This window comes from Artemia sp. Qi Xiang Cuo, chromosome 9 (genome assembly GCF_049724085.1).
Source record: "Artemia sp. Qi Xiang Cuo chromosome 9, ASM4972408v1, whole genome shotgun sequence".
Lineage (NCBI taxonomy): Eukaryota > Metazoa > Arthropoda > Branchiopoda > Anostraca > Artemiidae > Artemia > Artemia sp. Qi Xiang Cuo.
The window spans coordinates 21410489-21424277 of NC_142802.1; the positions used below are offsets into that span (position 1 = coordinate 21410489).

Here is a 13789-nt window from a genome sequence, read left to right on the forward strand (position 1 = left end):
TAATCTATTTAAAATAGAAACCACATCAATGCAGTTTAGTAGAAGGATGGATGCCATACCATGTCAAACCGCTCGTGGTTATGAACGGTAGGTGAAAAGGAATTTTCTTCCATATGACCAGAACTGTAAAAGATATCAGTTTGCAGAAAATATTTATATTAGAAGATAATTTTAGAAAAGAGGGGAAACAGGGCGTATCATATAGAAATCGTAGAATGATGGTGTAAAATTCCAATATACAAATATACCAAATTCTATATTTGTCATAAAAATGCACATTCATAGGGTAGCCGAATCTTTTTTCTAACCCTTGGACAATCTTCGATGTAATCATCTCACCACTTTGTCTAAAAGCTACGTATTTTCATTAGAATTCCCAGGTCGAAAATCCCCAAATTGTTTTGGGGATATCGAAAAAAAATCAAAAACTAAAATGCATCATCCACCCACGTTTTGAAAATTATTTTGTTTATCTTCATTAAACACAAATCCCGGAATAGTAAAGGCACACGCTTCTTTTACATATTGACTTTCTAATTTAAATATTCCATCATTACAGGATGAACATTATCCCGTTTTTAAAGGAAGTACGAGTAACTCAACCCTCGTTTAGCGCAACCCATTTAACTCAAAATATTCTTAAACTAACCCTCGTTTAACTCAGCCCCCATTTAACTCAATCTTCATTTAAATCCATCTCTTTTTAACTTTACCCGGCCCCATTCAACCTAACCTAACCTGTTGTATCGGTTGAATCGAGTTGAGTTGCATGGGGTTGAGCAGAATGAAGCAAATTAATTGAGAGATGAATTTGACGGGGTTGAGTTAAGTGAAGGTTGGATTGCTTGGAAGTTGAGGTAAACAGGGTTTGAGATGAATAGGGGTTGCTTTAAATGGAGATCTTTTTCTATGCTAAGAAATCATTTTACCTGTTTTTGATTTATCATTTAAATTATCGTTTGTTCGGTTTTCTTTCACAAAGTGTATATGCGTCTAAAATGCTTGACCTTGTTGCGGTGAGCTCGGGTGTGGAGTAGTTTCCCGCCCGTTTTCACATTCATGTATAGCAGAAGAGAATGTAAATAAAAATAATAATAGTAATAATTTCCGGAATAGAAGACGCACCTGCTTTTTCTATAAATGATGTTCTGATTTCAAATATTCCACCATTATAGTATGAACATTACACTATTGAACGTAAGTTCAGACATGGCCAAAACAATTTCTTAGCATGGAAAAATACAGGCCAAAAACAATAAAAAAAACAAAGAAAAATGAATTTAGTCAGAAAAAAATGCGAAGCTGAAAATCTACTGTTGATATCGTTACGTTGGAATAAATCTAGATTTTCAAGCTTCTTTTTTTTGCTTTATTTATTTTTACGAATTTTCCCACCTCCTCATATTTAGGATAATCCTCCGTACGATATAAAAAACAAACGGACACTTGCACACTTTTCCGTAGTTATAATGCTCCCGGGGATATTATTCACAAAGATCCATTCAAAAGATCATGCTGGGGAATTTAAAAGTATTAGACACAGAAATGGTATTTAGCGCTTGAATGGGTTTACAAGAATACTTTGTATCCCCCAAAATTCAAATCTATGCGGCCTCGTGTGATATTTTAAAAATAATTTAATTAATTAAATTTTAACTAATTAATTTTAAATTAAAATAGTTTCTGAGACAACACCTGCTAATCATTGCAAAACGAAAAAACTTAGGAAAATGAAGGAAAACGAGGTAAGTCAAAGCCAGTGATGAATTGATCTGCTTAAAAGCAGAAAAAATGATATAAAAAAGAAAAGATACCGTTATTTGAGTAAGGGACTCTTCCTTTTTATTTTCTGTTCTAAGGTTTGTATTTCATATTTAGCTGTGGACTTTTATCTACTGTTTTGTTCTTCTTCTTCCACTGAGGACGTCTGAGGGGAGGTTTCGCCGAAATATTTGCTTTTTTCCTCTGGATGTAAATTACCTTGTGTTTTTTGTTGTCCACGTTTTTTCGTCTTGTCATTAATTTAAAAAAAAAATTCAATGATTGTTCACCCTGATTGATTTTGGATTTTCTGCCGCATATTAACACAATCAGGATTCAATAAATTGTTGTGTTTTGAGTTCATTAAAAAGAAGCCCAAAGATCGTAAACATTTTCCCTGACAAATAGGTATAAATCCATAATGTTATTCGCCTTTGATTTTGCATGCAAAAGACGTTCTGAATCCTGCCGTATTTGGCTCTGTTCAAAGCTACTTTATAGGGAGTTTGATGCATCAAGAATGGCTTATCTTGCGTTACTTATTACCCTGAGTAAACTACCATCGTAGACATCTTATTCGACGTTTTTGTTATGTTTTATGTTAACTACATTGTCTCTGCTCATTTTCGATATTGATTTCTTATCGATTTATGATCCCTTCTGTTTTATCTGCCATCTATGACAGCCTTTCCGAAAATTAACCGCGGGGCGGTACGAGGTTATTTTGTTTTTCAAGACCCATCTTTGTGAAAAAAAACTATATAAAATTCAGCTATTTGATCGCTTATTTTATGCACAAAAATTCTAAATGATAATATAAGAAAAAATAAGCAAATAAAAATTAACAATCACCCTAATTTAAAACTTAAAATTAAATTAACTTTGTTTTTTCTAGTAAAAAAAAAAAATCAGACGTTAAACATAGATGGGATTCTTGAAAGGGTATATATGTCAGGAAAATTTTAAACTGGGGAATGGGACGGGAAGCACCCCGGAGAACCCAGCAGCTAGCAAAGTTAGTAGAATAATGCACTGAAGCAGGCAATGACGCTAAATGAAAGAGGATATATGAAAATTCCCCATGTGATAAGAAAATTATGGTGTGTTTTTTATTTTTTTTGCGACCCGGAACTGGTTTCCGGGTCATTGAGGTAAAAATATCGGAGATGAAAGTGTTGGATTTAGAAAGGGAATATTCTCGTTCTTGTAAATCAAGTTGCGGAGGCATGAGGCACATTTTGTTCAGTTGTCAGTATATATGCAGGTATATTGTATAGTTTTAGTTTATTAATGAGCAAATCTTAACTATATTTACTGATGATCTAATTCAGTCCGTCTTAGCTTCAACGTCACCAAAGTCTATAGTTATTTGGGCAATTTCATTATTTAACTTAAGAAAATGATTACTTAACTACTTAGTTACTTAATTTTTACTTAATTACCTAAATTAAGAAATTGATTCCATTTCATGTTGCCCCCTGATTTGATCAATTTTTATATTTTCTGTGTTATTATTATCTTTATGATTAGAATGAAACATTCCTGTTAGTGATATGATAGCTTGCATTTCAAGTGCACTACGTTTAATTTCTTTTAGTCTCTTTCATATATTAATTTTTAATATATTTTCCTTTCTATATTATTTGCAATGACTATAGTATGTTAAATGCCTCAACCGTAGATACATATAGCCAAAATTCTAGTGACTGAAAATATCTTTCCTTGCCGAGGTTTGTTTGCCAAATTTTATTTTTAGATGTTTAGTTGATCTCTTTTTCTGCATTATTGGAAGGTTCTAACGCTTTGCTTGGGATGGAATTGGGCCTCATAATATTGAATTTGACAATATCTGATTTTACAAAAAGTAAGTGATCATAGTTTACGTAGATTAGGGCTCAACCATCTCAAGTAAAGGGAGGTTGCCCCTCCCCTTAAGTCAAAATTGCGGTTTCCCTACCCAAGTCCTTATATATGCAGGCACGACTTAATTTTTTAATTATAATTCTCTTTTCTCAAATTTTAGGCTCTCTGTTTGAGTTCCACTCCTTTTTGACGCGAAATCAAAGAGGTAAGTGGGTTGAAAGTACTGTCCGAAAAAAAAAAACCTTGCTTTGTAACCAGATATTAAATGTTTACTGCAAGTCACGTCTATTATCTTAGTTCAAATATTCTTTAGAATCATATTATATTTATAAATAAAACGGAAATTAAAATATGTTAGTATAGAAATAAGCTGCGCTGCCTATGGCACTGAACAAATGTGAATATTTTATTCATTCTTGATTATAAGGTATAACCTTCTGTTTATGTATTATATTTTCATTTTAGTCGTATCGTTACAAAGATTTTCTAAATTTTTGGGGTGAGTGTTCCGTTCTTAGGATAAGAAAAAATATTTCTCATGGGATTTAGGACGTCCCCGTCCCCGTATGCTCATAACTTTATGATGATACACTTCTATCAATTATTGTTTTTATTATGTTTCTAGTGCGAGCGGATAACAATTCACAAGCATTTGTGTTTTTGTCTACTTATTGGCGAAATCATATTCATCGCCGGAATTGGAGAAACTTGGCAACCAGTGCTGTGTGGAGTTGTTGCTGGTTTGTTGCAATATTTTTTCTTGGCAGCATTTATGTGGCTATTGCTAGACGGTAAGTTATTGTTAGAGTTGTAAATTGTGAAAAAGTTCTGTGTTTGTGATTCTATATTCTTTAGTTCTTATTGGATTCAGTGGTTTAAACTTGAATTGAAACACAAACTATGCCAGGAGCTTATCCTGATGTCAGGTCAGCTCTCCTCATTTTAAGTGTCCGTGTTCCGGTCATCGTGTGTACACTTATCAAGACCGTATCCAGGGGGGGGGGGGGGGGTTAGAGGGTTTGACCCCCCATGAAATGTTTGTTTGACTCGTAAAAACGTAACAAAAAAAGACGTAAACACATTTTGTATGTATATTTTAGTTTTTTTGTGTACCCCCCCCCAAGGAAAAAATGGAGTAAAACACCCTCTGAAAAAAAAAAATCCTGGATACGGCCCTGACACTTGTATCCGATTTTGGACGATTTTAGTCAAGATTACTATTATACGGAATTTCTCAAGTTGCGTCGAATGGTGCAATTAGAAAAAAATTCTATAAGCAAAACTATATACAAAAAAAATCATAGAAAACTAGAAAAGAAAACAAAAATAGAGGAAATCTCTTAAGAGAAAAAAAAATACATGTTCTTTTTAAGATTTTTTTTTTTTAATCTAAGAAATACTTCTGTGTATAACGTGAAAAATTTCTTACATATTACTTGTTGTTTTCCACCGGCTTTTAAATGACATTTTTTGAAACAAATTCTTTTTTTCCCATACAATATTTATATTCACGTTCAATGGAAAGTCCCAGAAATGTTTTTATTTTCTCCTTCTGAAAAGTTGACATTTTCCTACAAACAATGTTTATACGTGAGAAGTGCAATATAATCAAGCCTTGTCATAACCTGCTTATTAATAACTTTCGATCTCTCTCAATTTTGACCTTCTTCGCCTATATTATCCATAATGTTCAGATCAATCAGAATATCTTACTTTAAAATCATGTTAAAAACTTTTTTTCTCGAGAGTAAACAGTCACTTTTCACGAAGACATGAAACATAAATTTGCTTGATGCATTGCGGCATTGTTTTTGGCTGTAAAATAAAAAAAAAAACTAAACAATGCTTTTGAGATGGTAAAAAACAACATGTCGCTCGTTGGTTTGTTCTAAAGACCACCGCGATTACTAATGAATAGAAAAAATGACGTATGCATCAGCCACACACAATAGAATATTATATAATTAGTTTTATGGCATGTAAGATCATTTTGAAAAAGTTGATCAGTGGGGCCCAAGGGGTTGTCGACTCTCCGCCACTTGGTATTTATTTCAGACTGCCAATTGTTCCAGTGTATGTGAGGCACCTCCGCCGCGTTGTGCCCCTTTACTCCGCTTTTGCTCCGCCAAAAATTGACATTGCGCGGTGAACCCTATTTGGTGTTAACGATCTTTGAAAGTAGGAAACTGCTGGGGCGCATTTTGAAGGGAATGCACGAAATTACTTAGATTTTTACTTTTTCTTTGTTTACATGCAACTGGGTTATATTATCTTTATTTTTTTATCTATTAAGTTTATGCATTAGTTTATCAGATTATGAAATTAGTACATCCGTTTAGTAATGTATTGGGATATATTAATTGTTTTTTGTTCCGTTTGTGAACTATTATTTTGTTATTTAATTGTTAAATTCTGTTATCAAATTAACGAATAAAATCAATTGATTCGTTTTATGGTGTGTGATCCTTTCCAAAAAGATTATCAGATTATCAGATTTTATACAATAAAAGATTATTGTATTTTGTTTCGTTATTAGATTATTATTTCGTTATTTAGTTGTCAAATTTCATTATCAAGTTAATGGATTAAATCAATTTATTTGTTTATTCAGTTATTTGAAAACCCATCATACGAAAAACAAGAAGAAGGAGGAAAAAAAAAACAGAGACAAAAACTAGACACTTGAGAACACATCACAACATGATTAAGTTGTTGGGGTCAGTACCAAGGCAGTATCCAGGGAAGTGGGGAACGAGGTTTGAAGCTCTCCCCACCCCCTTCTTCCAGAATTTTAGTCAGTCTCATAACAACGTAACGAAAATGCAAATAAAAAACTTTTAATGTGTTTTTAAAGTTTTTTTACTGTAATCTCCCCCCCCCCCCCCAAGAAAAATCTTGGATGCGCCTAATCAATTTTCACCAATAATCCCTCCTGTTTAAGTAAAAGAGCTTTCCATATTCTAATAAAACTATTAGAATCATATTAGAACCATACAATTTTTTTTCCACAATTTAGACTTTTTGCTCTTCTAAAGATTTAAAAGAATTATATTGAACAAAAAACGATTCTTAAGTAAACAATTGTTTGTGTTTTACAATTCTTTTTATTTTTTTTTTTATTTTTATTTTTAGGTCTTCAAATATATATTTCTTTGATACATTTGTTTGAGGCAGAGCGATCTAAGTTAAGATGGTATTATCTAACTGGATATGGAGTACCTATTGTCATTGTGGCCATAGCTTGCATAGTGGACCCGTTGAGTTATGGTTCGCATCGCCATTGCTGGCTCAGAGAAGAAAACTACTTCATTTTTAGCTTTGTTGGTCCTGCTATTCTTATTCTTCTGGTGAGTTTGTTTTTCTTATTGGCAGAGGTTGCCATGATGCGTAGGGCTCATTACAGTAACTGTATTAAAAAATAACTGTGTTAAATAAATTGTATTAAATAATAATGATGTTAAATAATAAAAATAGTTCTTGCTCTTTTTAGGATTAAAACCGTTTCAATTTTTTTAGAATCACTAGAGCATTTGCCATTCTTACTATTAGGGGCAACAGTGGGATGGGGAAAAGTTTTTAACCTTCAAATTTTGAAAAATGCCTTAAAAATCTCCCTTTTAAATCCTCTTAATTGACCCACTAGGCCCCCTAGTCCGAGTCCGTGGTATCGATTGTTAAAATTCAGAAGGGTATGGGTAAACTGTAATTTTCGACATCTATGGGGGCGGGGGCAATTTTTTTGTTTTATGAAAATGTCGAAAAGCATTTTCAATGAAAATTTAGCAAAAAAGGTATTTTCCAAAATCTGAGGATGGGTACTCATTTCGCATGCACAGTTTGTCCAAGGTACTGGGCGGGAAAAAATTGAAAGGTACACCTCAAACATTATCATAGGGCTTAGTTCATAAGAGTCTTTGCATAACATTGTCGCCCATACTTCAAACAGGAATCTCTTGTTTATTTTCAATGAAATTTTGGTGACCGAAAAACAAATTTTATAAATTTGATCTGAAACGGAAATAAACTGCACATTCTTCCATATAAAGAAATTTGTTTTCATTGCGCTACGGAAGTGGAACTTGATTCCCACCTAGTTTTGCATAACAAGAAATCGTGAAAGAACGTGAAATCTGGTGTTGCCTGATTTCACGTCACTAAGTAAAAAACGTAATGTGGAAGTATATATTAAGTATTTTTTCCCTTTTCAGGAAAATTTTTTGAACAAAAAATCAACAAAGTTGTCTCTTAGGATTATATTCGGCCCCTTTAAGGGGGGGGGGGTAGCGACCATTGCACAACAAAAAGCCAATTGTGGGGAAAGTATACCACACCAAAATATGTTTTTGATTTTTTTCATTTGATTTTCTGACTAACCTCTGCTACGTTTACTGGCCTAGATTTGCTAATAGACCCACTAGGCCAGGGCCTAGGGGTTCACAGTGCCAGATGACACAATAAGTTATCACTGAATGACTGTTTTCTTAATAGAAACTGGACTACTTTGGCTTACCGTCAAAAGGTCAGATGCACTCCGCTGCCGCCCTGCCTATTCACAGAAAAGTGATTTAAAACAACACAGGCCACTTATAAACTCATATTTCTCCTTAGAATGGCAACTGAGAATTCCGTATCACCTTTCTGTCATTACTTTTGGATCATCCGTTGCGTTCTGTTCAGTGCTTCCACTATCCCTGAATTTTCGTGACTTCTCCGAAAATCTCGCAAAACGGAGCGGCAAAAACGCTTGTTTCTAGAAGCGTCAAAGCTTTAAATCAGCTTTGATTACAGCATTGCTTTTGTCGTATCTTGCATTCTTAAGGGTTATTTTCCCTGTAAAACCTGTCGTGAAACATGGAGCCAAACTCCAAGTCAGAACCAAGCAAATTTAAAATGGACAGAACCCCTTACTTAGTATTCCCTCCACGTTTATTGTCTGTTTATGCATTTTATTCAAAAATACTCGTTAAAGCTCCAACTGATTTCAATAATTAACCTAAAGTACCTGATTCTGATTCTGATTCTGATTTTGTTTTCTTGATGAAAACTGTGTTGGCCTCGGAGCAAGAAAAAACTTTTGCATTTTCTATTGTCAGGTTATATTTTAGATTTATAAGTGCAGTTTATTCTCTGCTCTTGACTTTCTTCTTCTCATGAAAAATTGTTGAAAATATTCTGCTTGAAATGTTACACTCGAACGCAAAAAGTGTTGCATAATTGCTTTGAGATACATTTAATTGCAAAAGGGACATGTCTTTTGGAACCAAGTGACATCCTTCTTGGAGCCGTGTGAACAACGCTTTAGCTAAATTAGTCTTAAGTCAGGAGCGACAAGTCATGAAAATTTAACGGAGGGATGAATTTTTCAAAATCTAGGGGGAGGAAGGGGTAGATTTGTAATTCGTCAATGAAAATACCATCAAGTATTTTTCAGTGAAAATGCCCCAAAGTGGTATTTTTCAAAATCTGGGGAGGGGACAAAAAATCTAGGGGGAATCCCTGCCCTCCCTCAATTAAAATCGCTATTGAAAGCTCAATTGAAATATAAAAAAGTTTTGAGCAATTTAAGTTTAAAGTTTCCAGATTATATTCGTGGGGGGGACACCCCCCTGAAATCTTTAAATTTTTTTGAATATCTAGGCACTTCCTATTCTAATCATCAATTGAAATTCATTTTTTTTATTATTCCCCCCTCCCTCCTTAGAAAATTCCCAACTTCTTTCAAGTAGAAATACATTAATCATAGTTGAACCCTTGGAAGTATACATCAATTATACCAAGGGGTCATCTACACGGGGAATAATCAGCTTGAGATAATATAAGAATGCATTGAACACGGGAAAAGAGGGTAAGTACCTTTGTTTAATGTGTGCGATTGGGGGGATAGACTTGGCCCTTCTCCTTTCTTAAAAGAACAAACCTATGAAAAGCGCAAAGATTGTAATATGAAGATAATTGGGAATTTGTGTTTTTCTTTTTAAACATTGTCCACCGTAAGTTTTTCTTGTATCCACAATCCACCCTTTTGAAATTTGCAACGTAGTTTTTGGAGAATACGTATCTATTTAATGAGCCACTCACCCAAAAGGTGACAAGTGACAAAGCTATTGATTGTACCCAAAATGTTGTATAAAAAAAAATTAATGCGTTCTGATTTTGTATGGCCCAATTCTCAGACACCAACCCACTCTATAGAGGTTTAGTTAGAGGTTAGGTTCTTAGAGGTTTCTGTTGAGGTTTAGGTAGGTTTGGTTCCATTCTGTTAGAGGTATAGAGTTATATTTAGATTATTAACCAATTGCTTTTAATACTGTTAACAGCTAATTTTTTTCTCATTGCTTTTTTTGTTGCAGTCCTTATTTTGGATTTATCCATGTTCATCATACATCATAAAAGGCGTTGTTTCAGTTTGTGTTCTCAAACTCATAAAAAAAGGGACAAGTTTATTCTCATTTATAGTTGCTAATTATATATTGTTTCATCTTAAAACTTTCCGCTCTGAAATAAAAAAGAGGTGTGTGATTTTTAGTTCTTTGATAACATAGGTCTATAAAACCCTAATTATATGGTACGAACAAGGTATTTCTACGTAACATTTTGCTCGTCTAAGTTTTAATTATTATTACCACTCTTGTTATAAACGTGTTGACTGGCAATCAAAGAAGTACTTCCTTTATATTTTTTAATCATACTGTTGAAGTGTGCCAACCCTTTTATTTCTTCCACAAGGAACCATCCTTGTGAATCTTTGAGTCAATCTCGTGTCAGAAATGAGCATTTATTTGTGCCTAGTTCTTTCAAGCTTATTTACTGGGCTTAAGTGCATCATGAATTGTTTGGGGTTGCTTCGAACCCCCCCCCCTCTCATTTATATTGTTGTAATGAGAAATTTCGAAATATAATTAATAGTTTTAAAGCCTCATGTAGATTTTTTTTTCCGGGGGGAGGGGTTGATGTAACGAAGAGTTAGGAGGAAGACTTCAGGAAAAAGTTGGGAATCTTAGGGTAAACGAGTTTTAAACACCTTTTGATTTGCTTTAAGAATTATTTTTACAGAGTTTTTAAAGTTTTCACTGTGGTTAATTTTTCAATAAAAAAAAGTTTTCTTGATTTTAAGAACCCTTTTTAATGCTTTTACTTTATAAAATTTGGTTTTAGGCTTTCTAGAAACTGCAAAAAGTGTTCGGGGAATTTAGAAGAACTTTTACATGCTTGGAGATCTTAGGGCAAACGAGTTTTAAATACCTTTTGTTGGGCTTTAAGAATTATTTTTGCAGGTTTTTTTTTAAAGTTTTCACTGTGGTTAATTTTTAATTTTTTTTTTTTAATATGATTTTTTTTTTTATTGAACATCGTGGGAAAAAATTGTCAATTTTGAAGGGATGAAAAAGTGTGACCGAATTTTAAAAAAGACCATAATTTTTTAACTTTTGGGTGTGCTAAGGAGCGATCTCAAGTAATCTCCTTCCCCTCCCCTTCCTCTCTGTATGCTTAGTTATATAAGAAAATTGTTGCAAATAAATCTTGCCTTGTAAAATCCCTGCTCTAGGCCATGTTTTTTTTTTTACCTTTGAATTAGACCTTTTAGTCAATTATTCACAATTATCAAGTGACTTAAAGTCTAGACATTGATAATTAGTTTTCATGCAGTACAAGTTTATAGTGATCTTTGTCGATGTTGTTTTCTTTTGATTTATTATGTTTCACTTCTTGTTCATTTATGTCAGTTTGATCAGCAAAAAGGAGCTACTGATTAATTTGGATTGACTTGACTACCCCTGAATAATGCTTTATAGTGAAGGGAAAAAGGGTTTAACTTCGGAAAAGTTGGAACAAAAGGGTTTTTTTTTCTTTGCAGCTGTTCAGAAAAATCAGTTTAACAGCATTTTCCCATTCCTCCAATTTTCCACTTCAGGAAATACTCCAGAAATTTCACAAAAAGTGGAAAATTTGATTTTTCTAGTTTGTGGTCTTATGGAATGATTTAGGATGTTTTCACTGATTATTTAGTTCGATCAGCAAAAGCGAGTTAAGATCAATGCCCATCGAATTAACTAGCCCTGAATAAGTATTTGCATTTGCTTTTTTTTGTATAGTATATTATTTCGTCATATCTAAAAGAAGGGTTGGTTAAAGTGGGGGGGGAGGGGGGCTGTGAGAACTATCCAAGAACCTCTCTAAAATTTTTAAACGTTATTATGTAAGGAACACGGTAAAAGCACATGATGGCTTAAACACGCTTAAAACATGACGCTTAAAACAGAGGTTGGATTTATTCAGTCGCCAGGACCGTCCATTCTGAAGATTCCTCTGCTCTTTCCATGAAGTTGTTCGTTATCCACCGTTGTACCCGCGTTTCTCGTCACGGATGCAAATGTAAACCTCTCTTTAGTTCTTTATTTATATGCCCTTTTATATTGGCAGATGTAATGGTTTACGTAAATTTCAAAGATAGACGGTAAACGTTGGTACATGGTCTTTATTAAATAACGTGAGAATACACATAGAGAAAATAATGTAGCACAAGAACAACTAGCTACGACGAAGGCGAAAAATGGACTGCCTTTAGAAATGAACCAAGAATATAACTTTCCTGGAACGGAAGTTCCAGGCCTGGGAACGAGCCTTTTCCCATGACTAGCTTTAGTCCCAAGAGCCCCCCTGGACCACTCTTGTTGACAAATAAATGCCAAAATAACTAAGAATGCAACGCCCGGAAAACGTTCTCGAATGTATGTTCTACATACTTTACAGATTCTCCCCCCTGTTTTAAGTTAAATTTCCCAAATTTGGCTTATCCCCTTCTCATTAAACCATCAAACTTTAATTGCATTCAAAACATTCCCTTCCCAAATTATTCACTTCTCACCTACTACAATTCTACAGCATGAACTAGTAACAATTACATAATACAAACACTACACAATACTTGCATAAGTAAAAACTTACATAGTATAAACGAACCACACTAACAACAGTAGTCGGAAACTGGATATTTTATCACTTCATTTGTCTTTGTATACTTTAAAATAGACTTGTTCCCCATACCCCTGAATTTGATGAGGACAAGGATAGTTGGGATTATGTATAAACTTCGGATTAGGGCAAAAGGAATGACCGAGAAAGGCTAATTAATCCTGAAAATGCCGGCGACAAATAAATGAAATTGCATAAACTTATAAATAATGGAATAGATATGTCAACCATTGCAGTTTGACGTCAAGATATTATTACCAATAAAATCCTCGGGGTTTTACTGCTGCGGAACGCCTCGGTTTTGACCTATTTGGGTTTGCTCTACTAACTTGTGGTTCGACAAATGGCAGTACTACTGTTGATATCTCTACATAACTATTAGCGCTACGCATTAAAACCATCCCGTGAGGCATCAACCTCACCCCACTAGACCTCAAAACCAGCCCCCTTTCCACCTTTTTTTCTCATCCCACGGGACCTCAAAACCAGCTCCCTTTTCCTTGGTAGCCAAACCGCCCTGCGAGGTATCAGTACCATCTCGCAGTGCAACAAAAAAAAACCCATCCCGTTAGGCGTCAGCACCATCCCACGGGACCTCAAAACCAGCTCCCTTTTCATGGGTAGCCAAACCGCCCTGCGAGGCATCAGTACCATCCCACGGGACCTCAAAACCAGCTCCCTTTTCCTGGGTAGCCAAACCGCCCTGCGAGGAATCAGTACCATCTCGTAGTTACATACTTTACACAAAGTCACGCCTTCTTGTCACAATGTAGCTTCCAACTAAGAAGCCGACCATATAAATTTGAAACTGAAATTTGCAAGATTATTTTTTTTTTATAGAATCAACAAGTATTTTCCAAGTTTCTTTTTTGCTACAAAAAATTAGCATTTTTTAAAAAATAAACTTCACTGGTCTTTTTTTTTTATAAAATTTTGAGTGAAATGTAAACAATTTGTTCATTTTAAGTCCTTAGTGTTTCTGTTATATGTTTGTATCATAATGTATGTGTTTTTTATATATAAGTTTATAAACGTAACATACATTTTTAGTATATTGAATGTTAATAAACACATGCTTTATCCAATCTAAGTCGCTTTTAACTACCCCTAGTGAATTTATTAAGATGACAAGAGGTACTAGAGCTGGCAGTTTATTAAATAGAATCAAATTTCTTAGGAATTTCAGGTAAGT

General features: G+C 34.1%; 1 protein-coding gene across 3 annotated transcripts in view; it reads left to right on the plus strand.

Annotated features, from left to right (window-relative positions):
• Nucleotides 1-13789, plus strand: part of Cirl (Calcium-independent receptor for alpha-latrotoxin) — a 140650-nt gene that overhangs the window by 95631 nt on the left and 31230 nt on the right. For all 3 annotated transcript variants that reach the window (XM_089094366.1, XM_089094367.1, XM_089094368.1), the window contains exons 9-10: nucleotides 4250-4415; nucleotides 6757-6971. In XM_089094366.1, coding sequence (XP_088950492.1) covers nucleotides 4250-4415; nucleotides 6757-6971 — 381 coding nt within the window. The remainder of the gene's footprint in view (nucleotides 1-4249; nucleotides 4416-6756; nucleotides 6972-13789) is intronic.